This window comes from Vulpes lagopus, chromosome 11 (assembly GCF_018345385.1).
Source record: "Vulpes lagopus strain Blue_001 chromosome 11, ASM1834538v1, whole genome shotgun sequence".
Taxonomy (NCBI): domain Eukaryota; kingdom Metazoa; phylum Chordata; class Mammalia; order Carnivora; family Canidae; genus Vulpes; species Vulpes lagopus.
In genome coordinates this window covers 1,277,825-1,303,055 of record NC_054834.1, presented here as the reverse complement: position 1 = coordinate 1,303,055, position 25,231 = coordinate 1,277,825, and the positions used below count along the sequence as shown (strand labels likewise).

General features: G+C 56.0%; 1 protein-coding gene across 2 annotated transcripts in view; it reads right to left on the bottom strand.

Moving 5' to 3' along the window:
• The window catches only part of VWC2 (von Willebrand factor C domain containing 2), a 95,545-nt gene that overhangs the window by 58,243 nt on the left and 12,071 nt on the right, over window positions 1-25,231 (bottom strand). For both annotated transcript variants that reach the window (XR_005982721.1, XM_041722717.1), the window contains exon 2: window positions 17,247-17,376. Coding sequence is in view for 1 of the 2 variants with exons in the window: in XM_041722717.1 (XP_041578651.1) it covers window positions 17,247-17,376 (130 nt within the window). In the remaining variant the exon portion in view is untranslated. The remainder of the gene's footprint in view (window positions 1-17,246; window positions 17,377-25,231) is intronic.

The window sequence follows — 25,231 nt, the reverse complement described above, 5'->3', positions numbered from 1 at the left end:
ATCGTGACCTGAGCTGAAATCAAGAGTTGGACACTTCACCCACTGGGCCACCCGGGCGCCCAAGATCATGTTCTTATGGTGATACTCTGCCAAAAATGTCTTCATAATAGCAGCCAGACAATGATTTTACTTGCAACCTTGAACTTATTAAAATGCATCAAAAATAGACTTAGCAATTGCTTTTCATGTTGTACCTTTGATAGAATTAATTTTCAAAAATTTTGCTTTGATTCCAGGAACTGAATCTCAAAAACAAAACAAAACAAAAAAAAAGAACAAAACAAAACAAAACTGACTTTGGTTTGGAAAATAATGAAGTTGATTTTCTATCCGAGGTATAGGAGAAACTGATAGAAAACTGGCTTTTTCCCCCCCTGCATTTTACTTCTGGTATTGGAGACACCAGATTAAGAGCTGTTGTTTTACCTTCTGTACAAAAACCAAAACCAAAACCAAAACCAAAACAAAACAAAAAAACAAAACCAAAAACATGCAACTGAAAATGAGTGCATTAACCCACTGTTAGTGGCTCTCATGAGGACTCATGGTTCAGAGAAGGCCACCGAAATATGCCTTCGGTAGCCTCCCACCTGAAATCATCATTTTTAGACAGTCTTCTTTTTTTTTTTTTTTTTTTTTTTTTTAATTTTTTTTTTTATTTATTTATGATAGTCACAGAGAGAGAGAGAGAGAGGCAGAGACACAGGCGGAGGGAGAAGCAGGCTCCATGCACCGGGAGCCTGATGTGGGATTCGATCCCGGGTCTCCAGGATCGCGCCCTGGGCCAAAGGCAGGCGCCAAACCGCTGCGCCACCCAGGGATCCCTAGACAGTCTTCTTAAAATCAGTACTAACTTCTGAACTGGTAGCCATGCTTTCTTTTTTTAATTTGATTTTTATTTTTTTAAATCTATTTGAGAGAGAGACAGAGGGAGAGAGAGCACACGCACAAGTGGGGAAGAGGGAGAGACTATCCAAACCGACTCCTGCCGAGTGGGGAGCCAGACGTGGGACTCGATCTCACGACCCAGGAGATCTGGACCTGAGCTGAGACAAAGAGTGGGGGACGCCGGGGTGGCTCAGGGGGTGAGCGTCTGCCTTCAGGTCAGGGCGTGACCCCGGGGTCCTGGGATCGAGTCCTGCAGAGAGCCTGCTTCTCCCTCGGCCTGTGTCTCTGCCTCTGTGTGTGTGTGTGTGTGTGTCTCATGGATAAATAAATAAAATCCTAAAAAAAAGGAGCCTCGAGAAATACAGTCAATACTGTTTGCTAAATGTTCACTTTTCCTCCGAATCTTATCCCTCTCCTCCCCCCTCTTTTTTTCAGCTCATTGCTCATAAAGCGAGTAGCCGCGAACAGGGCGCCCGGAGCGCAGCCCGGGCCTCGACTGCTCCCCTCCCCGCCCGCCGACCGCCTTCTCGGGATCCCCTGCACTGCTCCCCGGGGATGCACCCGCCTCGGCTTACGTGGATGCACGTTGCTTCTTTGGGGTATGATTGTCACTTTTTAACTTTTTGGTCATTTCAAATGACCGATTTCTACTCGTTCAGTCAGAAGCCGGAAGGGCACATCGGTGTAAAGGACGGAGGAGCCGAGCTGTCTCCCCGCCCCTGCTCGGAAGCGCTGCCACCCCTCAGAACACAAAGCAAAACCCGGGTGATCGTCAGGCCCGTTACGGCTTGTGCACAGACCTGTCACCAGCGGGTCAAAGGCCCCTTTGCAGACACCGCATTTCGTTGTGATTATTATCTTTCCAGATACATTTACATTCTCTGACACGCTCTTCTAAAGCGAGACTAGACGGGGCAAACCGGTTTGCTTTAAAACCAGCATCTCCTTCTCGCCTGCTTACAAGATCTCACCGAACGAGCCTCCCTGCGGGCCCTTCATTACTGCCGGGGCCTGGAGGGAACAGGCCGGGCACCTCCGGCGTCCGAGGCCATTAGCGGAGATAACGCACACGGGGCTGCCTTGGCGAGTAGCGCCCACGGGGCCTGCGGTGGGAAGCAGTGGCTGAGGGACGTGCGTGGCCCGAGGTGGCTCGGAGCCCGGGGAAGCCCAGGGAAGCCCCGGGGTACAGGGCCGGTGAAGTAGCCACGGGGGCTAAAGACACACAATTTCCTCCGGGGTCTCCAGAAGCCTGGCGTGGTCACCCTCTCAAAGCTCGCAGGGCAGCTGGGCCCCCTGGGCTGGCTTCCTTCGGAGGAGATCAAGACCCCGGAGATACATGACCCGGGGGCACGGTGGGGCACGGTGGCTTCCACCTTAGTCTGCGCAGCCGTCCCCACGGGGCATGAGATGAGCCAGCCCAGTCCCCTAGCCCTGGGCTGTCCTGAGGCTCCTGGGCAGAACCAGGCCACCAAGGAAGGGTTCCTCGGGGTCTGGATGCCAGGGTGGGGCGCCTGGGAACAGGCAAGCGAGGCGCACGGGCACTGGCCCTTGAGAACAGATGGGAGTTTGCTTGTTCTAGAAGGGCTTCGAGGCATTCCCGGGAACTGAGCGATGGAGGAAGAGCGGGCGAAGGGATGAGCCCGCAGCTCCATGCCCAACATGAGAAGGTGGCTGCAGAGGGGTGCGGGTGCCGTGCCGTGCCCGGGGGCCGGTGGGAGGGCTCCAAAGGTCTAAGCGTTAGGAGCTAAGTAAATTTGCACTTTTCAGGGGGAAACTGTGCAACACGTCTCGTAAATACAGTTGACCCTTGAATAACACGGAGGTTATGGGCACTGACCACCCACACGGGCAAAAATCCATGTTACTCTTGACCCCCCCAGACAGAACCACTAACAGCCTGTGCTGACCAGAGGCCTCACCAACACCTTTTTTTTTAAATTTTTTTTATTTATTTATGATAGTCACAGAGAGAGAGAGAGAGAGAGAGAGAAAGAGAGAGAGGCAGAGACACAGGCAGAGGGAGAAGCAGGCTCCATGCACCGGGAGCCCGACGTGGGATTCGATCCCGGGTCTCCAGGATCGCGCCCTGGGCCAAAGGCAGGTGCTGGACCGCTGCGCCACCCAGGGATCCCTTCACCAACACCTTCAGCCGTTGGCCAACACATATTTTGTGCATTGTATGTAATATATACCGTGTTCTCACGATAAAGGAGCCCACAGAAAAGAAGATGTTTTTAAGAAAATCATTGGGGAACACGTCGGGGGCTCAGATGGGGAAGTGTGTGCCTTCGGCTCAGGTCATGATCTCAGGATCCCGGGACTGACCCCGTGTCCGTGTCGGGCTTCCTGCTCACCAGAGAGCCTGTCTCTCCCACTCCCTCTTCCTCTCCCTCTGCCCCTGCTCGTGCTCAATCTCCCTTAAAAAAAAAAAAAATCTTAAAAAATAAAAACTTAAAAAAAAAAAAGAAAATCATCAGGAAGAGAAAATGCATTAGAGCCATTTACATTTATCGAAAAACATCCATGTAGAAGCGCGTAGTTCAAACCCGCGTGGTCAAGGTCAACCGTATTAGTCACACCTCTTTTATGTTCTAAGGCATTTCCTCCCCTTTAAATAATAACCTTTTAAAGAAATCCCAAAGGCGCCTTCATATGTGTTCTCTCCCATGTGACCTACTTCCTTTTACAGATGAGGAGAGTGAGGACCTGAGGGGATGCAGGCGGCGGCAGGGCCGAGTGGAACCCGCCGCCACCCTGCCAGGGTTCCCGGGTCCCCGCCTGGATTTTATGAGTCTCTCCGTCTCTCTGTGGGTCCGCGAAGCGTGTGCATCTTATTTTAAGCGAGTACCTTGTTCACGTACAAAATGACTTACTGATACAAGTAAGATGGGGGGAAAACAAGAAACCATGGTGCCTTCGCCCGACAAAGCACCCCTGTTCTCTCCGTGCGTCCAAAGTGGGTTGCTGAGTATTGGTGTGGGACACATGTGCGCCTTAGGGCCAAAGAGCAGCCTCCGCTCCCGTCCACGTGTGGCCTGGGCTCCAGGGCCTTGCACACTCTTGAGGGATTGTTCTCACGGTCGGAAGCGCCTCCCACCTGCTGGGGTCCGAGGTCTACCCACCAGGGTCAGCGCCTCACGCGACCACAGATTTGTTCCAACAACTGCTTTTGTCTCCCGTGTTCTGAGAATCAAGTTGGGACAGAGAGAGGTTAAGGGGCCCCCGGAGGGCTCGGGGGTGGAGCATCTCCCTTCAGCTCAGGTTGTGACTCCCAGGTCCCGGGATCGAGTCCCGCATCGGGATCCCCGCAGGGAGCCTGCTTCTCCCTCTGCCTGGGTCTCTGCCTCTCTCTCTCTGTCTCTCATGAATAATTTTTTTTTTTTTTAAATGGACACAGGTTAAAACCCAGACCCTCCTTTCAGGGCTCCCAATTCTCATTATCTATGAAATTTAATTGCTTCTCATGAAAGAACTGGTGCTGACTTGCCCGGTACGATAATGCTTTCCTTAGTGTTGGCTGATGTGCTTTCAGGACACTCAGCAAATGTCTGGTTAAAGATAATTCGGGGTCACGCAGCCATCGGGGTCACCAAACCGTAAGCGCCCTTAAGTGAAGGCATTTGTTCTAGAAAAGATGAGATACAATTTTCAGAGCCGGTGGTTGATGGATCCCTCCTGGGGAAATGGGCACCTTTACAGCTAAGGTTTATCTTCCTGCGAGACACATAGAAGGTGTGGGTTTTCCGTAAGCGCCAAATGTGTCTTCTGATCCACAGAGACGGTTCTTTATATTCCCGGCGCAGCCCCGAGCTCCGCTCCAAGAATACTCCGTGGCTCGTTCTCCTGGATGTGGAGGCCAACTGGGGAACCGGGCCGCGGGCTCCTGTCTTCACAGCGTCGGCCCGTGTCTCCCAGACGCACCCCGCCGAGCGCCCCGGATGCGGCTCACGCTCCTGCGGTGATGGCCCACGGGCCGTGCTTTGCACGCGCGGAGACACCCGCCCGCCCCGGCACGGACGGCTTGACCGCACAGGGCGACAACTGACTTCCCTTTTGCCCAGGACACAGGCTGGGGACACGTAGGCCCCCGGGCTGACGACCAAGTGGCTCTTACCAGATGAGTAACGGCCAAAGACGATGACTCGATAGTCCGGAGACAAAGGGAAGCGCAAGCCCTTCGGCCCCCTCCGTCTGCCTGAGACCGGGCACACGGCCACAGCGTCCCTGCTACGAATCCGGGGGCCCCTCCGGCGATAACCTGGCGACAAGCGTGACTGTGAAGAAGCACAACGGGCAGCGGAGCTCGGGACGGAGGAAACTGAGCTTGCGTCTTGACCCCGCAGAAGGCGTTGATGTGTCTGAGCCTCCCCGCAGGGCGCCCACGGGCCGGCCCCAGGGGACGGGGACACACACCTGCTTGGCTCCAAAGCCAGGGGTCTCCACGGCTCTTCAAGGAATCTAGCCTAACTTGACAGCTCTGAATGCCCAGCAAGGGCGTCCGCAAAGACTCTGCTTCCACCCAGCCCACAGCCCGCTGTCCCCGGGGCCGAGCCCCAACCCAGACTGGCTGCTTCGGTTCAAATACATTCGTGCCTCGTCTACCCTAAAGCCCCCTGTGGGGTGCCTCCCTGACCACTGGCCTGGCACAAAGGTCCTTGGCGAGCTTCTCTGCACCCATCCTACAGCCCCCCAGTCCTCTCTCCCCCATCCAGGCAATCCCAGCCCCTTCACTCCTGCACGTGCCCCCCACCCGGGACCACCGTCCTGGCTCCTCCCGTGTCCAGAGCTCCCCACTCCTCTCCCAGGAGCTTGTGCTTCCAGAGCTCTTCCCGTTTGCCAATGCACCTCCTAGAGCAGACAGTGATGATGTCAGAATCTGGACTGAGCCAATGAAGCCCTTGTGAGCCCACCCTGGGCCTTGACTGTTACAAGACCTCCACCGACGTGGCCCTACGTCCCCTCTACGGATACGAAAAGGCACAGGGGAACCCAGGGCCTTGAGCAAACTCTCTCCACGCCTCTCTATGACAGGGCCCCCGGGATGTGGTTTCCACAGCAGCCACTTTCAGACATCACAGGCTGTTAAAGTCTTGCTCCAAGTTATTTTGTTTAGAAGGCAGCAGAGTAGACTACGTTACAGGGAAGAAAAAAAAATGCCATGGAATATTTTAGAGTCTGGGTGCTTAGTATGAAAACAACAACATTTTCTATAAATTAAAAGGATTAGCAAGGTTACCACAAGACCAAAAACTTTATAAATGTGCACCCCCTTCCTCAAAACAACATGACGACATGTGTCCGAATCGTAAAAAATGTTCCAACCCTTTGATCTAATCGTCTCACTGCTGGGAATTGATCCAAATGAAATGATGCAAAAACAAATAAAGGCCATTCACACGGCAACGCTTACTGCCGTGTTACTCAGAGGTCCCCCTCCCCGCTGTCATCCTAAATCCCAGCAAAGCAGCAGACACGAGTCACTTACAGGCCTAGCGTCCCCCTGGACTGTGAGCTCATTAAGGGCCCGCACCATCGCTCGACTCCTCTTTGTACCTGCAGTAAAATAGGTAAGAGGTGCCTCAATGTTTTATAAGAGCTACCTATATGCGCCCGTGCACCTGTGTGAGTGCACACGTGCACGTATACACACTCCTCTCTCATCGTCCAAAAAAAAAAAAAAAAAAGGCCAAGTGTTCAAGAGAAGACCACGTCTAACTCATGATGCTCATGATGTCCCCCCAGCTCCTGCATCAGGATGCAAGGTGATTAGGGCTCTGGCCTCTGAGAAGCAGCAACGGTGCCATGAACCTGCCTTCAGAAGCAGCCCAGAGAAGGTGTCCCAGGTGAGGACAGGTGAACACACTCTTCACAAACAAGGGGGACGAAAGAGGGACTCCAGGTCCGGTCCCCAGCAAGATCCCAGGTACAGTACACACGGAAATGGCCAAGCCTGGTGGACGCGAGCTGCTGACCTGAGAGGCCCTGATTTGTCTGAAATTATTTTTGATTTTTATTTATTTTTATTTATTTATTTATTTATTTATTTATTTATTTATTTATTTATTTATTTTATTTTAACTCATGGCCAAATGCAGTTTGACTTTAGGAAAGGACAATGACAACAACAAAAGCCACCATCATCCACTTCCTGCCCGGGAGCTTAAGAATTACGCTTCACTCCGAAAAGTGGTTCTTCATGATAATCAGGTAGCAAGCACTTTGGGGCAGTCGGGGTCTCACTTGAGCTATTTATCTTACAAATAGGATTCCGGCCCCGATGTTTGCAAACAGAAGGGTCCTTTTAAGCTACTCACACATTTACAAAGGAGAGCGGCTAAGGCAAAGATCTCAGGAGGCGATGAAGACAAAGTAAGCTCCTGAATTTAGGATTTCACGCTCTATTCATCCCTCCTCTTTATCTAACTGAAAGGAGGAGCCCTGAGAGCCATCCGAGCTCCCCTGTGGATCCCGAGGATCTGAGCCTGGAATGTGCAACCTCCAGGGAGTGAGGGGCTGGTGAAGGGAGCGAGGAGGACACCAGGGGACATTCAAGAGCTTCCCTAAAGAACAAATGAGGGACCCCGGGGGGGGGGGGAAGGGGGGGCGGGGGGGGGCTCAGCACCTTGGGCCCAGGGCGCAATCCCGGGGTCCCACGTCAGGCTCCCTGCGTGGGGGCTACTTCCCCTCTGCCTGTGTCTCTGTCCCTCTCTCTGTGTGTCTCTCACGAATAAATAAATAAAATCTAAAAATAAAAAATGAAAAAAATAAAGAACAAATGGTGCCTCCGTCAGTTAAGCATCTGACTCTTGGTTTCGGCTCAGGTCATGCTCTCAGGGTCATGAGATGGAGGCCCCACATCAACTCTATGCTCAGCGAGGAGTCTGCTCCCCACCCCCACCCCACCCCACCCCCTCTAAAAATAAATAAATAAATAAATAAATAAATAAATAAATAAATAAATCTTCAGAAAGAAAGAAAGGATGATTGATGCTCACTTTATGAGCATTAACGGGATGCCATCCGCATCACTCTTCCCACAACACCATAATCTAAGTAAAAGACGCGTGGAGAAGAAACACGTCAGCACTCCGGAGCTGAGCTCTTGATCTATGTGTTGGGAAATGCTAATAGAAACCGAATAAAACTTCTGCATTTCTTTTCTTTCTTTAAAGATTTTTTTAAAGTAATCCCTGCACCCAACGCAGGGCTGGAACTCATGACGCCGAGATCAAGAGCCGCTTGCATCTACAACAGAGCCAGCCAGGCGCCCTTAAAAGCTTTTATATTTGTAAAAAAAAAAAAAAAAAAAAAAAAAAAAAAAAATCCACTCTTGTGTTATTCCAAGGCAAACTGTTCACTAGGAAGTCATTTCTACTGAAAAGCAGAATTGTGGTGTATTTCTCTTTGTAGGTCCCATTTCTTACCCTTCTCACTCTTGCTTTGGCTTCTAGGAAGCTGAGAGTCCGATCCGCGGCCCATCTACCCTACGAGCCGTGTGGGGTGATGGAGAGCACAGGCCGCGAGGAGCCTTTATGATTTGCCACGCAAGTCATTTTCTCTCCGCCCTGATAGTTCAATCTTTTAATGTATTATTACCTGTTATAGATTTCCATAAACTCTAAAATCTCTAGAGAAACACCAGCTATAAAATAATGCCTTTGGAAACGCATCCAGGGATGCCTGGGTGGATCAGTGGGTTAAGTGTCTGCTTTTGGCTCAGGTCATGATCTCAGGGTCCTGGGATCGAGTCCTGCATCAGATTCCCTGCTCAGTGGGAGTCTGATTCTCCCTCTCCCTTTGCTCTCTCTCCCCACCTCTCAAATAAATAAATAAAACCTTTCTAAAAAAAGGAAATGCATCCAAATTTCTGGATGATGTCACGCATGTGTAAAGCCTCACAGCTCCTCCGTGTCCTTCTCTTCTTACACTTGACCAGGAGGACAGAGTGAGAAAGTGCCTGCCTGAAATCGATGGTTCTCCAGGGGGGCTCCCACCCCAGGAGCAACCGAAACAGGAGCGTGAGACTCTTGATCTCCGGGTAGAATTGAAGCTGCATGTCGGGCATAAAGTTTCCTTTTAAAAAATACAAATTCTCAGGCCCCAAACCTTCCAGGTCAGGAGCTCCGGCAGGGGTGCCCAGCAGGGCTGTGCTTGGATAAGCCCTAGAAGCAATTCTGATGCTCACCAGGGTTCAGCTGGGTGCAAGTTGCATCCTGGGGTCTGGGCTCCCACAAGAGCACAATATCTACCTGCTTGAGGCCTGCAGGCACCTCGCAGCCCCCGTTCTCCTGGTACTGGCGGCCCCAGGTCCTGGGGAGTTCAGTCATGAAGAGGAAGAGTCTAGAATGACTAGGAGAAGTGCGCACTCCCCCAGGAAGGAGGACAGGTATCTACAGTGCAAGCGAAGGATAACCAGACGGGGTAGGTGTGGGGGGCCGGACGTCGGTGCTAGCACAGGGGAGCCGGAGCACGGCCAGTCTGGGAGAAGCCGTCCACCTCGGCTGGGGTTGTACGTCTGCGATTCTTTACCACCCGCTAGCTCTTGAACGTCAACGACAGTCTACACCCAGCAGGGGCTCAACACCCAGCGGGGGCTCAACACCCAGCAGGGGCTCAGCTTCAACAGGCTTCATTAGAAGAGCCCATAGTTATCAAAGGCCCCAGACCAGGATTTGAAAAGGTGGTCTCCGAGGGACGATGAAAGGGCGTGTACTTAGCGCAGCCTCGGGAGTGCGTCGAGGCAAATTACAAAAGTTACACTTGCTCTTTTTATAAAAAAAAATTATTTATTTATTTGAGAGAGATCGCGAGGGGGAAGTGGGGGCAGAGGGAGAAGGAGAAGCAGACTCCCCACTGAGCATGGAGTCCAATGCGGGGCTCAATCCCAGGGCCCTGAGATCACGACCTGAGCCGAAGTCAGATGCTTCACCAACTGAGCCCCCAGGCGCCCCAACTTTGTGTATCTTTTTAAGAGACTGTCAATACTTCTAGCAGCATTATTGAGATATATTTTAAATACCATAAAACTTACCCATTTTAAGTATATAGTATAATAATTTTAGTAAATATATTTAACCACCCAATTTACAAACATTCCGTCACCTCAATAACCCTCACGTCCATTCGCAGGGAAACCTCCCTCTTCGACCCCAGGCCTAGGCCTCTAGTGACAGACTTTCTCCCTTATATGTAAATTTGCCTACTCTAGACTTTCCACAAAAATAGACTCCTACAGCAGGTGGCTTCTGTGATCGGCTTCTTTCATTCAGCGATGATTTTGAGGGCCGTTCTGTTGTAGCACATCCCATTACTCATTTTTTATTGGTAAACGGTATCTCATTATGTACGTGTACCTCACGTCGTTGATCCATTTACCAGTCCTTGGGCATTGGGTTATTTCCATTTTCTTTCTTTCTTTCTTTCTTTCTTTCTTTCTTTCTTTCTTTCTTTCTTTCTTTCTTTCTTTCTATTTCTTTCTTTCTTTCTTTCTTTCTTTCTTTCTTTCTTTCTCTTTCTTTCATTTCTTTCTTTCTTTCTTTCTTTCTTTCTTTCTTCTTTCTTTCTTTCTTATTTCTTTCTTATTTCTTTCTTTTCTTTCTTTCTTCTTTCTTTCTTTCTTTCTTTCTTTCTTTTTCTTTCTTTCTTCTTTCTTTCTTTCTTTCTCTTTCTTTTTTTTTTTTTTAGCTATTATGGATAATACTGCTATGAACATTTCCATACACATCTTTATGTGGACATATGTTCTCAATTTTTGGAGACATATGTTTTTATTTAGTTTCACAAGATTTTTGTTTATAGTGCTTGTTTAATTCTGTTGAATCCTTTTTTTTTTTTAAGATTTTATTTATTTATTTATTCATGAGAGACAGAGAGAGAGAGAGAGGCAGGGAGGTAGGCAGAGGGAGAAGCAGGCTTCATGCCAGGAGCCCAACGTGGGACTCAATCCCGGGGTCACGGATCACGCCCTGGGCTGAAGACGGTGTTAAACCGCTGAGCCACCCAGGGATCCCAATTCTGTTGAATCCTGTTGAATCCTGTCATTAAAGAACATATTTTATGATTGTCCTTTATGTTAATATGTGAAGACTCGTTTTATGTCCTGACAAATGGTCTACCCCAGAGAACGCCCACCCTTCCTTGTAAGGAATTCTTCAGTGGTTGGGCGCCATTTTCTACACATACGTCAGGTCAAGTTAGTTGAGAGTCATTCAAGTCTTCTATATCCTTGGTAATTTTCTAATTTCTCTTTTAATTATTGAATGTTTGTTGAAATTTCTAACTACAGTTGTTCAAAGTTCCTATTTCTCCTTTGAACTGTGTCAATTTTTATTTCATGTATTTTGGGGCTTTGTTATTAAGCACCTAGACGTTTTTCATTTGTTTTCTGCATGTTTCCTGCCTTTTATCTTGTTCCTCCCTGACTGCCTTTTTAAAGTCAGATAAATAATTTTAGCGTGTCATGTTTAATTCCTTTGTTGATTTTAATTACCATTCTAAGAGTTTTAACATGCATCTCAATTTATCACAATCTCCTTTAGAGTAATACTGATTTAATTTCACTAAAATAAGAAATCTAATTTTTTCTTCCCCCACTCATGTCTTTGCACCAAGAATAGGCCCTGTCACACCAGTGTTAGGTTGTGGAAGGGGTGGGGAGTGGCAGTGCTCAAAACTCAATAAAGAGAAGAAGGACACTGACGTCAAAAGAGCGTTGGGAATCCTCATCACATTTTTCTTTCTTTTTTATCTCTAAACTTTGCTTTAATGTGTTGGGATTGTTTGGTTCTTTATCAGATATATGTACTGCATTTTTCCCCAAATATATGGGTTGCTTTGCCCTGCTGGCTTAAAAGAAATATTGTTTGATGAACAGAGGTTCTTAATTTTAACAAAGTCTAATTTACCAATTCCTTTCATCATGGTTAATGTTCTTAGTGTCCTTTTAAGTTAATCTTTGCCTACTGAAAATCATAAAAATGGTCTCCTATGTTTTCCTCTAAAAGCATTATTATTTTAATGCTATCTGGAATTGATTTTTTTGTACGGTGTGAGGTAGAAGGCAAGGTGTCTTACACCTCGTATCCAATCAACCGGGCACCATTTACTGGAAAGACACCCCTTCCCCACCACACTGCAGGGCCAGCTTAGCTGTACATCTAGTGACCCTTATGTCTGGGTCCTTTCTGATTCCATTCTTCTCTCAGTGATCCATCGTTTTATCTTCAAGACTGTATCACAGTATATTCATTACTTGTGTAGCATACATTTTCCAGCTTTGTTGTTTTCCTGGCTAGCCTTTAACTTTTATATTTCCCTGTGGATTTTAGAATTATTTTGGATATTAATATTAATGCTAATTATTTATGTATTAATTATTAACATCAATGTTAATATTAACATCCACACACCCAAAAATCATCGGGTCTCATTTTTACTGAAATCGTGCTGAACCAAGAGTTTCCTCTGAGACAGACAATTTTTACATTATTGAGTCTCCCAATTACTAACACGGTACAATATTTAATATGTATGATGCTATTTTAAAGATTAGTTTTGAAGTCATTCTATTGGTTGCTGGTGTACAGAGACATGGCTAATTTTTGCATATTGACCTTGTACAACAACTTTGTATTAAGGGTTAATTCTGATATTTGTAGTGTTCTTTATATTTTTAATGGAGAAAATCATGTCGTCTAAGCATTTCCATAAGATTGGTACTATTTCTTTGGTAAAGATTTTGGAAAGATTCAATGATGAGGTCAAAGGAGAGTAGATTTTTCCTTGTGAGAAGGACCTTGATAGGAATTTCTCTCCTTCTCTCTCTCTCTCACTCATACGCACATGCACACGCACCACTCAGTACTGTCAAACTCACCACATGTGGTTTAATTATGATCTTATCCCACTTGAAATACGTGAGAGAACAACAACAAAAACAGAAAACCCAAATTCTTAGTCTCTGTTTCTCATGTGTTTTTCATGGAAGGCTCCCAGTGCTTTGAATTCTCAGTATTTTTCTTAAAAATAAAATATTTTGGGGGCAGCCCAGGTGGCTCAGTGGTTTAGCGCCGTCTTCAGCCCAGGGTGTGATCTTGGAGTCCCGGGATCGAGTCCCACATCCGGCTCCCCGCATGGAGCCTGCTTCTCCCTCTGCCTGTGTCTCTGCCTCTCTCTCTGCATCTCTCATGAATAAATAAATAAAATCTTTTAAAAATAAAAAAATAATAAAATGTTTTTCTTAAAAACTTTTTATAAAAGTTTTCATTTCCTTCCCCAAAAAGCCATATTTATTTTCTTGTGGAAATAAAGCTGCAAGTAACTAGTCGACCCTGGAACAGTGTAGGAGTTTCTGGTACTGACTGATGTGCGGTCAAAAATCTGTGTATAACTTCTGACTTCCCGAAAACTTAACTACTCACGGCCTAGGGTTGACCAGGAGTCTTACCAATAACACAAAGAATTGATTAACAGGTATTTCGTATGCTGTATGTGTTATTTTCTGTACTCTCGCAAGAAAGTAAGCTAGAGAAGAGAAAACGTTAAGAAATTCATGAGGAAGTGAAAAGACATTTATAGAACTGTCCTTTCTTTATTGGGAAAAAAAATCTGCAAATAAGTGGACCCACACATGGTTTAAACCCATGTCGTTCAAGGGTCAACTGTATTGTTCGTGGCAGAGACACTGCACATGTACAATCTTCAAACTCAGGGCCTTGGTGCTCTCGAAATGCCTCATGCCCCCTTGGGTGTGCTCTTCCCCTTTAGAGAACCAGAGCTGATCCCAACAGAGTCAAGGCCGTGCCCTGCTTGCATGCACGAAGGAAGAGCGTGCCCAGGTGCAGAGCAGAGTCTCCTGATCTCTCATGTCACAAGTGTCCTGAGACTAAGGGGCTTGGGTGGGATGAGTGCTGGGAACCCCCCTGCGAGCACACCTGTCGCCAGAGCAAACCCGAAATCTTGAAAAATCCATATAAATCACATTTGCTGTTTGTATCACTGGGAAAAAGAAGAAGGAAAAGAAAAAAAAAAGCAGCGCCACACAAGCCATTTTATCAAAAGAAAATCCCTGGGGGACTGAACTATACAAGTCACCAAAGTGAATATATTAAGTCGTACTTGAGTTGTGATCATTTATTTATATCTCATGCATTCTTGGATTCAAACGTTTGCTCCTTTGATGCAGGTGACGTTGGCAGCTGGCAACCAATCTCCAATTCTCCCTCCGTCGGGAGAAGGAAGGGTTTCACGCTGCAGGTCAAGACACTAGAGGATGCAGAGAAAAGGCCTGTTTCCTGAGATCGGGATTTCAACCTTCGTAGTCTACCCAGACTAAACATCCACGCATTTCATTTTGTGTAAGGCATTGTTTCTGATGTCTTATAATCTGCGGGTCCACGTGTAATATTTTCTTACGAAAACACTGTTTTCCGTGTGCGGGTGGCAGGGATGGACTGCCATAAATGAGTCGCTAAACTCAGTTAATTATCACAGAGCATTCACGTTCAGTAGAAATTCATTTTTCAAGCCCACCTTTTGGTAGGAATCCCAGCGCCATCCACCCCGTGGGGGTCTGTAGCCGGCAGAAAGCCCCGCTGCACCTGTGAATATGCTAAAACTCATTAGTGTTTATACCATTGGGCACATTTAAACTTCTCTCTCCTTGGTACTCCTGCAAATAAGAAGTTGTTGATGTTTTGACATAATTGGATCAAACCTTTTCATACAAATCCTATAATCTGTAATCCTTCTTGAATCTGGTTCTAAAAAACATATTTAAGCTCCTTCTAAGAATCTCTAATATGCCATCCCCCAAATCCTGCCTCTTTCCATCCCCAGCCGACTCTCAAAGCAAGAATCCTTGAAACTTTAACATGCGCATACGAATTAGGAGTTAATTCAGGAACAAACCAGCGACTGGCGACCGCCAAGGGGAAGGGGTGGGGCTGGGAGGAACTGGTGAAGGGGATCAAGAGGCGCAAACTTTCACTTATAAAAGCAACGTTTTTTAATGGGGATGAGAAAAAAGAATTAATCCACGTGATTTCTTTTTTTTTTTTTTACATGATTTCTAAACATCGTTCGCTGACTCTTGTGCCTTAACTGGGATAAATCCTAAGAGCAAACAGCTGCAAAGAAAAATCTGGAAATGCACCGTGTAGGCTTCGTGCGAGGGGTGGTGTAAACGGAAGGTCTCCAGGGTGTATGACTGGAAAGAGCGACGAAGTAAATGTACTGAGGGCGCTGGGTTAGGCCCAGAGACGGGGAGGAGCGGGGACAAGGCCAGGGACCCGAGAGATGAAGCAAAAACGGCAAAAGGGTCGTGAAAGGTAACTGCAGTGCAGGGCACACACCTGGGCACCGTCCAGGCGGTCCAGCTTCTCTGTGGGTGTCAAACCTTTACCAAGTTCCAAGGATTAGGACCTCCTCAGAGGCTGACATCGCATCTTCCATCTTTTGGAAACGCCCAGACTCCCTCTTTAATGCCCAAACTTTGTTTCCTACCGCGCTTGGCGAGAGAGACACACGCTATCTTGGATTCTTAAGAAACCGAATATTTGAGCGCCCCCAGGTAAGCCGCTCACGAAACAGCGCGGACTCCCGCCAGGTTACTTGTGCAGTGCACACCCCTGCCTCCGAGCAGGAACCGCAGCCTGGACACGCGCCGCCCGGACCTCAGGGGCCCACCGGCACCCGCAGGCCCCTCGCACCGCACACCGGGGGTGAGACCCGAGTTGTGAAAAGCGAAGCCTGTGCTCCCTTCCTCACACTCAGCGCAGTCCACGCGGCCGACACCACCCTGGGGGTGCGCTCCCCACCCTTCCACACTGTCCCCTTAGGGTCAGAGCGCTGTGCAGGCCGAGCCCCCGAGCCTGTTCCTCCTGGACCGTCCTTCTTCCACAGAAGCTTGTGCTCCCTCTGTCTGTGCTTGTGGCAAACTCTGGCATCTGCGTGTACCCCTGAAGGGTCCCCCCCGACCCTGGCATCTGCATGTAACCCTGGAGGGCATCCACGACTCCCGGCCCCCCGGCCCCTGTGACCCCCGCAGCCCCTGGCACCTGCGTGTACCCCTGAAGGGCACCCCCCGGCCCCCAGCATCTATGTACCCCCTGCAGGGCATCCACGGCCCCTGGCCCCCGGTCCCTGCGGCCCCCCGACCCTCTCTACCCCCAGCATCTGCATGTACCCTCTGCAGGGCATCCATGGCCCCCGGCCCCCGCAGCCCCTGGCATCTGCATGCACCCCTGCAGGGCCTCTGCGGCTCCCCCGACCTCCTTGACCCCCAGCATCTGCATGTACCCCCTGCAGGGCATCCACAGCCCCTGGCCCCCGGGCCCCGCAGCCCACGGCATCTGCGTGCACCAGGGCCTCTGCGGCCCCCCGGCTTCCAATGGCCTGACTGCAGAGCTCAGGCTCCTCTTAGGCACCAACAGCCTTGTGTCATCACCCGCCACCTTCACAGCCTGATTGCAGGGGCCCCACGACCCCACGGTGACAAGGTAGCCACCTGGGGACACGGCCACCCCTCTCCCACCTGCTCGGGCTGGGGAATTGCTTGCATTGTTGGGAGCCAATCTGCGGCTTCGACCTCGAGTCCTAGCGCCGTGTCCCGGGGCCACGGACACCCCGTCCTGCTCACAGGGACTCAAACCCCTGAAGGCCCACGCGGTGCTCGGCACTTCCACGCACAAGGCAACTCCCAGTGTCCAGGATGAGGCAGTGCTCTCCCCGAGCCAGCGGTGATCAAGGACATCCTGAGGCTTTTGCTCTGCCACGGGCTCTCGCTGCAGAGGGGTTCTCCTCCTGCCTGATTTACTTATGAAAAATATTCAATTACGTCCCAAGTTTAATTCACTTAGTAATGAAAAGTAAATGAGCCCAACCGGCAAGTTTGATTTGTCTTGGAAAGAGAAACTGCTTTGCAAAGAGCAAACAAAGTTAAATTAAAATAAGTGACTCTCCGCACTCTGGAAACTGAATTTCTCCCCAACACACTCCTTGACAGCTCAGGGACACGGGCTGACACCCGCGGGGAGCACGCCGTCCCGGGGACAGCTCTGAGGCCCCTGCAGCCCAGCGGCCACGTGGGGTGCATGTGAGGCTGGTAGACAGGGGTTCAAGCCCTCCCAGGCAGACACCCCTCCTCCCCCAGGAAGCAGGCAGCCAACCTGAGTGAGGGGACTGCAGGGGGCGGCCCCACGGGGGGGGGGGGCAGCAGATGAAGGACATTCGGGGAGGGCGCGGCCCTGGAGGGTGGGGGGGCTCGGGGGAAGGCGCAAGGCCCCCACAGGGGTCTGGGGGCGGTGGGGGGCGGCAAGGGGTGGCTCTGGGTCTTCGGGGGCGCCGGGCGCGGGGCCTACCGTTCTTGCAGATGGGGCAGCACTGGTCCGGCTCGTACACGGGGTCCACGCACTCCGTCTGCGGACAGGCGGACACTGTGCACAGCACCTCCCCGCTGGCCTCGCAGCGGCAGCGCTCGCACGGAGACACCTGCAACAGAGGCGGGGTCAGACTCCGTGTGCCCCCCCCGCCGCGCCCCCCCGACCCCCTGCGGACGCCCAAGTGTGTTAAAACGTCAAACAGGTTCCAGCCCCAGGCCGAGCGGGAGGCTGCGTGTCACTGGCCGCTGGCCCAATGCACACAGCCGCCCCCCTCCCCGGCCTGGTGCTCATAGCCCCCTCCTGGCCCGGTGCACACAAGCCCCCCTTGCCCAGTGCACACAGGCCCTGTCCCCCCGCCTGGTGCACACAGCCCCCGCCCCCCTGCCTGGTGCACACGCCCCCCTCCCCACCTGGTGCACACAGCCTCCACCCCCCCTCCTGGTGCACATGCCCCCCCATGTGGTGCACACAGCCCCCACTCCCCCGCCTGGTGCACACGCCCCCCCATCCCGCCTGGTGCACACAGCCTCCGCCCCCCCTCCTGGTGCACATGCCCCCCCCATGTGGTGCACACAGCCCCCACTCCCCCGCCTGGTGCACACGCCCCCCCATCCCGCCTGGTGCACACAGCCTCCGCCCCCCCTCCTGGTGCACATGCCCCCCCCATCTGGTGCACACAGCCCCCTGTCCCCCCGCCTGGTGCACACAGCCCCCGCCTCCCCGCCTGGTGCACACGCCCCCCCCACACCTGGTACACGCAGATCCTCCCCCCCAGGTGCCCCCCACAGAGGTGGACGGCAGAGCAGAGCGGGGGGGGGGGGGGGGCAGGGGTGAGGGAGGAGGTCCCTGGCAGGCCGTCCCAAGACAGCCTCGGGGCCACGTGTCCTGAGGAGGCCGCCCCGGGGACGGGGACAGTAGGTGCGGCCCCACCGAGCACTGTGGGGCTCCCTCCCGCTGGGTGACCTTGGTGACCACGGCCTCTCCCGGACCCGCTGGCCCTGCCCGCCGCGCTTGCAGCCGCTGCCCCATCGGCCGAGCCCTGCACCCTCCCGCCAGCTCTGCCCGCCGCTGCCCCTGCCCGCTGCCCGAGGAGGATTATTTATTGTCCTGGTCTCTGGGAAACGAATGGGGGGTGGTGGAAGGGGAGGTGGGTGGGGACGGGGGGTGGGGGACGGGCCCTGAGGGGGGCACCTGACGGGAGAGCACCGGCTGCTGTGCTATATGTTGGCAAATCGAACTCCAATTAAAAATATACAAAAATATATATATATATACACCATAGTCGATTTAGAAAAAAAAAAAAAAGAAACACGAGGAGAGTGACGTCTCCTGGCGGTTGAAGCAGGACAAAGGGGAAACGGAGGCAGAAGCTGCGACGCAGAAACACAGACTTTAAACGTAGTGGACGTGCATGTGCGTGTGGGGGGTGCAGCCGGGCGTCCTGCGCAGGGGCCTGGGCCCCCGGGGGTACGCGCGCTCACGGCCGCCAGAAAGGAGAATTCAGACCTGCACCCCCCGCCTGGCTGCTTCGGGGGCCGGGGCTCAGCTGGGCGGGATTCAGGGCCGTGGTCCGGCTCTGGCCCGTAGCTGGTCGGGCTGGGAGTGAGGGCCGAGGGCGAGGGCGGTGCGGCTGTGAGCGTGTGTGGGTGAGCGTGTGCACGGGTGTGAGGCAGACCCAGGGCCTGGGGAGCAGACGCCGTCTGTCTGGCCGCAGTGGGGCTGCGGTTCCCAGGAGCGTGGCGGGCACCGTGGGCTCCCCTGCTCCCGGCAGGGCCTCTGCGGCCCCCACCCCCCACCTGCAACCCCCCCCCCCCCCGCAAGGTGGACTAGGTAGCAGGCACCACAGGGAAAGGCTGTGCAGGTCGAAAGGTGGGGTTCCTGGCGCATCAGAGCCCTGTGGGGGCCCTGGGCCAGGCAAGGGCGGCCCAGCCGGAGGGGACGGTCGTCCTAGAGGAACAAGGGGGCCCGGAATCGCTGGGGTCTGTCCTAGACAGGGGCACAGGCCGGCACCACGGCCCAGGCTGCCCTGTGGGGATGCGGGAAGCTGGTGGGGCCTTGAAGGAAGGGGCGGCCAGGCCTCCTGCCGTGTCCCCAGGGGGGCTCCAGGACAAGCCACGAAGGGGCGACCGTGGGCCCCAAAGGACGCAGACGCTGGGCCATGCGACAGAGTGGGCCTCGGCCCGCAGCCCCCGCGGGGCAGGGCACCTGGGAGGACAGGCCTGGGCACACGCGTCCCGGCCGAAGCCTCTTTCCCTGGAGGCTCTGCAACCCTATCAAGGTCCCCGGGGAGTTTTGCTGCCGCAAGACGTGCAGGAATCCTGCCCCAATGGCTGGGACATGGATGTCTCAAGACCATGAGGTGGTGGTGGGAGGGGGGGGGCAGCAGGTGGCTCAGGGCTCCAACGGCTGAGCAGGATTAGGCTCAGGTCATGGCCTCGGGGGGCGGGGTCGAGCCCCGTGGCCGCTCGCTGTTCGCCGGAGTCTGGGATTCCCTGTCTCCCTCCGACCCTCCCGCTGTCCCTCCCTCCCTCCGTCTGTCTCTCAAATAAATGAACCCCACACAGGAGTTGAGGCTCAGAGGCTGGACCGTCCCAGGCGCGCGCATCATGCTCTGACCTCACCTCCGGCCACTGGCCCGGCTCTGCCCTCGCACAGGAGTCCGGCCCCGCCGAGCCCCACGCTGAGCCCGGTGGCCCACGCAGGCGGCCAGACCCCTGTCCCCTCGGAGGACACATGGGCGCCGCCGACCCACCGGGGAAGGGTCCCCTCTGAGCCGAGCTCCCCCATCTGGTCACAGATCCCGGGAATCCACTCACCTACCGGACCCCTGCGGGCCTGCGGGCGGCCCCCAGCCCACGGCACAGACTTGCTGGGCCCCGGGCCACCCACCCGGCCGGCGACAACGCAGCCGACCAAAGCCCGGGCGGCCCCTCGCGAGCCAAGCGCGGCTCCACGCGGACACGGGCTTTGCACTCCGCCGCCGCATGTGCTGTCCCGTCGCCCAGGGAGGGCTCAGCATCGGCCGGACCCTCTGCACTTGACGCTCAGCCTGAGCACGTCCCCTCTGGGAAGCCTCCCGCGGTGCACCCGTGGTGCGGTCCCCCGTGGAGCCCGTCACCCCTGATGCTCCCCAGGCCGCACACAGCACCCGGGCGGGAAGCCTGCGGAGCTGTGAGCCCCCGACGCTGCCACCCCAACCCCACGTGCTCACGTGCACCCAGCAGCCGGCGCGGGAGGACTCGGCCGCTGTGTCCACTTGGGAGTGGCCCCGAGGCCGCACGGTCCTCCCCTGGCAGCCCGAGCTCCAGAAGGCCTCCTGCCGTCGCCGTGTCCCGCGTCCCTCCGCGTCCCCACCGCCAACTTCAGGACCGGCCGCACCAACTTCCGGGCGCCTCTCTGCCGACGACTGGCCCCTGCCTCTGCTTCCAAAGCTGTCCTCTCCCTGACAGACGCGTGGCCAGCGGCGACCTAACCTCGACACCACAGTGCCCCTTGCTGGCCAAGCGGCTCGTCCAGCGTGTGCAGCACAGCGTGCGACACACGCCCTGCCATCCTCCGGGCGCAGCCCCGAGTGCGGGATGGACAGATTTGCACGCACGGCCTCCAGGAACCCTGGGCGTGGAGGGAGCGTCTGCACCACGGGCCGGAGGGCGGCAGAGCAGGGACCGGGTGGACGCACACGGCCGGCTCCGCGGTAGCCCTGCGCCCACCCCAGGCCCGAAGCCAGTTGGGTGAGTCCTGCTCCCGCCCTGTTTCTGGAAGGAAGGAGGAGCGCGGGCGGGAATTGGGGCGGGTGCGCGAGCCGGGCAGGGGCCGCGGGCCCTGGGAGAGGCACGGAGCCGGCGCCCCGGCCACACGGCCTCCCGGTCAGGGGTCAGGTGCTTGTGTCCGCAGCCCGACGCCAGCAGTAGGGCCGGGAGATCCAGGTCGCACCTATTTCCAACCAGCCGCGTGGGCACAGGCGCCCCGGCCTCGAGGGGAGCGGCTCTTCCGCGTGCAGGGACGCCCACTCGGAGGGTGTTGCTTGAATCAAGTGCCCGGACGCAATCAGTGAGGATGTCGACGGCAGAGGGGCACAGGCGGGTGGGACGGTCCTGAGGAGGCCGACGTGTGCCCCTTGGACCTCGTCCCGTATGTTTTACATCAGCCAGCTGGGTTGTCGACAGGCGCCGGCCGGCGGGAAGCGCACCTCGAGCGACGTCGCAGCTGGGATCGCAGTCGCCCTGACCACGAGGAAGCCTGGTCTTGCGTGTCCAAAGTCCCGTCCCCTCGGGGAGGCTGAGACTGCGTCCTTCCCGCCCACCGCGTTCGCTCGTCCGCTGGCCACCGCCCACCCACGTCCCCCAAGTGCAGCTTCGACAGCTTCGGCCTCCCTCTGGGTGTGCTGCCAGACAGGGCCGCGGGAGAGGTGCCCCGGCCGCGGGTCCCAAATCCTGTCACCGTTGCTGGAGTCCAGTCTGGAACTTTGAACCACGCTTCCCGGAGGAGCAGCCGCGAAACCCCAGTGGCACCCGATATGGTGGCTCCTGGTGGCTCCTGGTGGCTCCTGGAGGCTCCTTGTGGCTCCTTGTGGCTCCTGGAGGCTCCTGGCGTCTGGAGGCTCCTTGTGGCTCCTGGTGGCTCCTTGTGGCTCCTGGAGGCTCCTGGCGTTTGGAGGCTCCTTGTGGCTCCTGGAGGCTCCTGGTGGCTCCTGGTGGCTCCTGGAGGCTCCTTGTGGCTCCTGGAGGCTCATGGCATCTGGTGCCCAGCAACCCATCCCATGCTGGAGGCAGAGGCTTCCCTAGGGGCAGACCGTCCCCGAAACGCTGGAGCGTGCTGGGAGATGGGGCGGGTGTCAGCCCGGAGAGAAGCAGCAGAAGAGGGGCTGAGAGCACAGGGCTCCCCGTCAGCTAGACTCATCCCCGGCTCCGTGTCCACCATCAGCAGAGCTGTTCCCTTCGTGACCCCCAAACTACCGGGTCGGCAACGCCGCGAAGTGAGAGGAACCTGAGAACGGAGCAGGGCCTGGCACCCGGCGGCCGCTCCCTCCCCCCGTCCCCAGAGGCCCAGGAGCTCGGGGCTCCAGCACTTGATCCTGTCCCAAGAGCCAGGGCAGCAGCCGCTGGATTCGGGACGACTCAAAGCCAAGGCAGCGCGTCGGTCACAGGGGGTGGTCACAGAGTGAGCCCGTTGCACCACCTACGACGGAAAACCCTGGAAAGGCGATGGACGGCTCGGCTGCAGGACGGTCGCTCAGCACCTGGGAAACAGCAGGGCCAGGCGGGGCGCCCACACCCGGGCGGGGGGACACAGACGAGCCTCTCTGCGGGCAGGGGCCATGTGTCATCCACACGCGGAACAGAAGGCCGGTCCCCGGCGGGACGGGGCCGAGAGCGGGTGAGCCGGGTGCACCCGGAGACGCGGCACCTGCCCGACGTGGGGAGGCAGGGCCCCCAGACCCTGCGGGAGCCGCCCCGAGCAGTCCCCAGGCGGAGTCAGAGGTCACCCCGAACCCCTCCTGCCCTCCTCCTAACCCTCCTGTCCCGTCCGCCGGGCTTGCCTTTGGAGAGCCAAGGTCTGTCCCGAGTGTCTGGGGACCCAGACTCGCTCGCTGGGCCAGCGGACGGTGCGCGGCCTGCGGGTTGGGGACGAGGGACACACAGGTCCTAGGACGGCAACTGCAGGACCAGCCTCCCCAGGTCCCGACGCCAGCCCCCACGTCCACGCGACCCCACGGCCCCCCTGCCCTGAGGGGTCCCGCAGCCCCGCGGTCAGGAGCGGACAGGTCACCGCGCAGCACGGTGCTCGGCCCGGGTAGGACGAGGACGCGTCAATGAGACGCTGACGGGAGGGCAAGAGAGGCCGGAGCTGACTCAGCTCGAGCGTGGTCAGAACCTGCGAGGCAAAGCTGTGGCCTCTGATCGGAAAGGGAGGGACGATGGCCGGGACGGCGGGGACGGCGCAGGGGGGAGGGCGAGGGGCCGGGGGTTCCTGGGGGGTCAGGGCGGCACAGAGGCCCCAAGCCCCCCCGCAGAGAGGCCCAGGCCACAGCCCTGGGGGGCACAGCACCCACACGCAGCCTCACCCCCACGGGAGCCCTGCACCTGCCAGGGTCCCTCTCTGGGGGCCGAGCCGCCCTCCCCAACACCCTACGGCAGCGTGAGCCCCCGGCACGGTCTAGGGAGGAACGAAGGAGGTGAGAGACGTCTTCAAGCAGGGAGGAATCCTGCAATGCCGAGTGACTACCCCAGACCATGACACTCCCAAGAGCTCCAAGGCCCATGGTCTCGCCCATCGGCAGGTGCGGGGGCCACAGCCCAGGGCAATCGTCCCAAAGCTACGGGGTGTCCCTCCTCCGCCCCCGCACCTGGGCCCCACCTGCACATCCTGACCCTGGTGAAGGGGCCACGAGGTGCCTGGGGCGCGGGCGGTGGCCGGGTGGCTCCGGGTGGGGATGACAGGCAGCCGGCCCAGGAGTCACCGTCGCGTTCTGGTCACCAGATGGCAGAGGCGTCCTTTCCAGCGGCTGAGCCGGCGCCAGAGCTCCGGGCTCCCACTGCCCACAGGGACATCTCGGGTGGGACCGCTGCCTCCGGAGCCCTGCGACCCGGGAGCCCGAGGGGACTGCGGGTGCTGCCCCTCAGGTGGGGGTTTCTGTGCCTTTTTTGTTTGTTTCTGGAGCAAAACACACCCAGGAGCCTGAGCATCGCCAGGAACACGTGCACGGCAGCCTGGACAGGGACCCGGTGAGGCCGCCCCCCACCCCGGGGCAGTCCCGGGAAGGCACTGGCCGGCTGCCTCTCCCAGCCTCCCCCCTGCCCCTGCAGGAAGCCGGGGAGGGGGGGGACCGCGCTGTCACCGAGACTCAGCCCATCCCCGGGGCCCAGCCAGTTTCCTCCCCTGGAGCCATGTCACGAAGGCTGCGGCACTGCAGGGCCTGTCCCGCCCCCACCCGAGGGACCACGGAGGAGCCCCCAGGGCGCCCCCAGCCTCAGGGCCAGGCCCCCGCACGCCCCTCCGCACCTGCCTCCCAGGCCCGAGGGGAAAGGGGCTCCTGCCCGGCCACCTGCCGCCTCCAACACCCGCCCCGGCCCGCAGCCCTAGGAAGCCTCTGCCTCCCGCGCCCGTCGCCCATCGGGAAAGAGGATCACATTGTTTTGTTCTCTTTGTCCTTCCGCTTTCTGTCAGAGGCGGACCTGCACACCGAGGGACTTAATTAAGAACTGCCCCCCGGAAGCTGACAGCTTTCCCGTCTTGGCCCCGGCCGCACGACCCATCAACAGGACGACAGTCCGACAGCCCGAGCCGGGCGGGGGATGGCCCTCCCCTCCGCGGGTCTAGCTTGCGGCAAGGACGCTCTTCCAGTCCCCAGGGGACGAACTCCCTCGGCTTAACACCGACCACAGGACTCACCCAGGAGGGGCCGGGCGGGCAGTGTGGACAGTGCGCTGTGCTCAGGGCACCGCTGCGGGGTCAGGACAACGGCGAGGAGGCCACTCCTCCTGGGCTCCAGAGGCAGCCCCGGGACGCAGTCGGACCACGCCAGCCTCCCGCTCCGGGCTGCGCGGCTGGCATCCCCCCAGGACTCCCAGGCCGGAGCCTTCGTTCTCAGCGGGACAGCGTTGGGGGGGCGGGGACGCTAGGAGCCGAGGTCAGGAGGCTGGGGCCCCCGCGGGAGCACTGCCCACAGGAGGACGCGGGGAGAAGGCGGCCACCTCCCAGCCGCCAATGAAGCAGGTCCCGCTGGCACCTCGGGGTCGGGCTCCCGGCCCCCCCCACGGGGAGAAGCAAGTGTCTGTGAGCGTGTGCGGTGGAGGCACGTGCGTGCTCCCGAGGGCCAGCCCCGGCCCGCACCCTGGCCCCCCGCTCACGGCCCCGGCCGCCCGCCCCAGCAGTAGCGGGTGCAGCTCCCTTAACAGACGCTCTGCTCAAGCACAGATTCCTACCCGAGCCCCGAGCAGAGGGGACACGTGGCCCACAGGGCA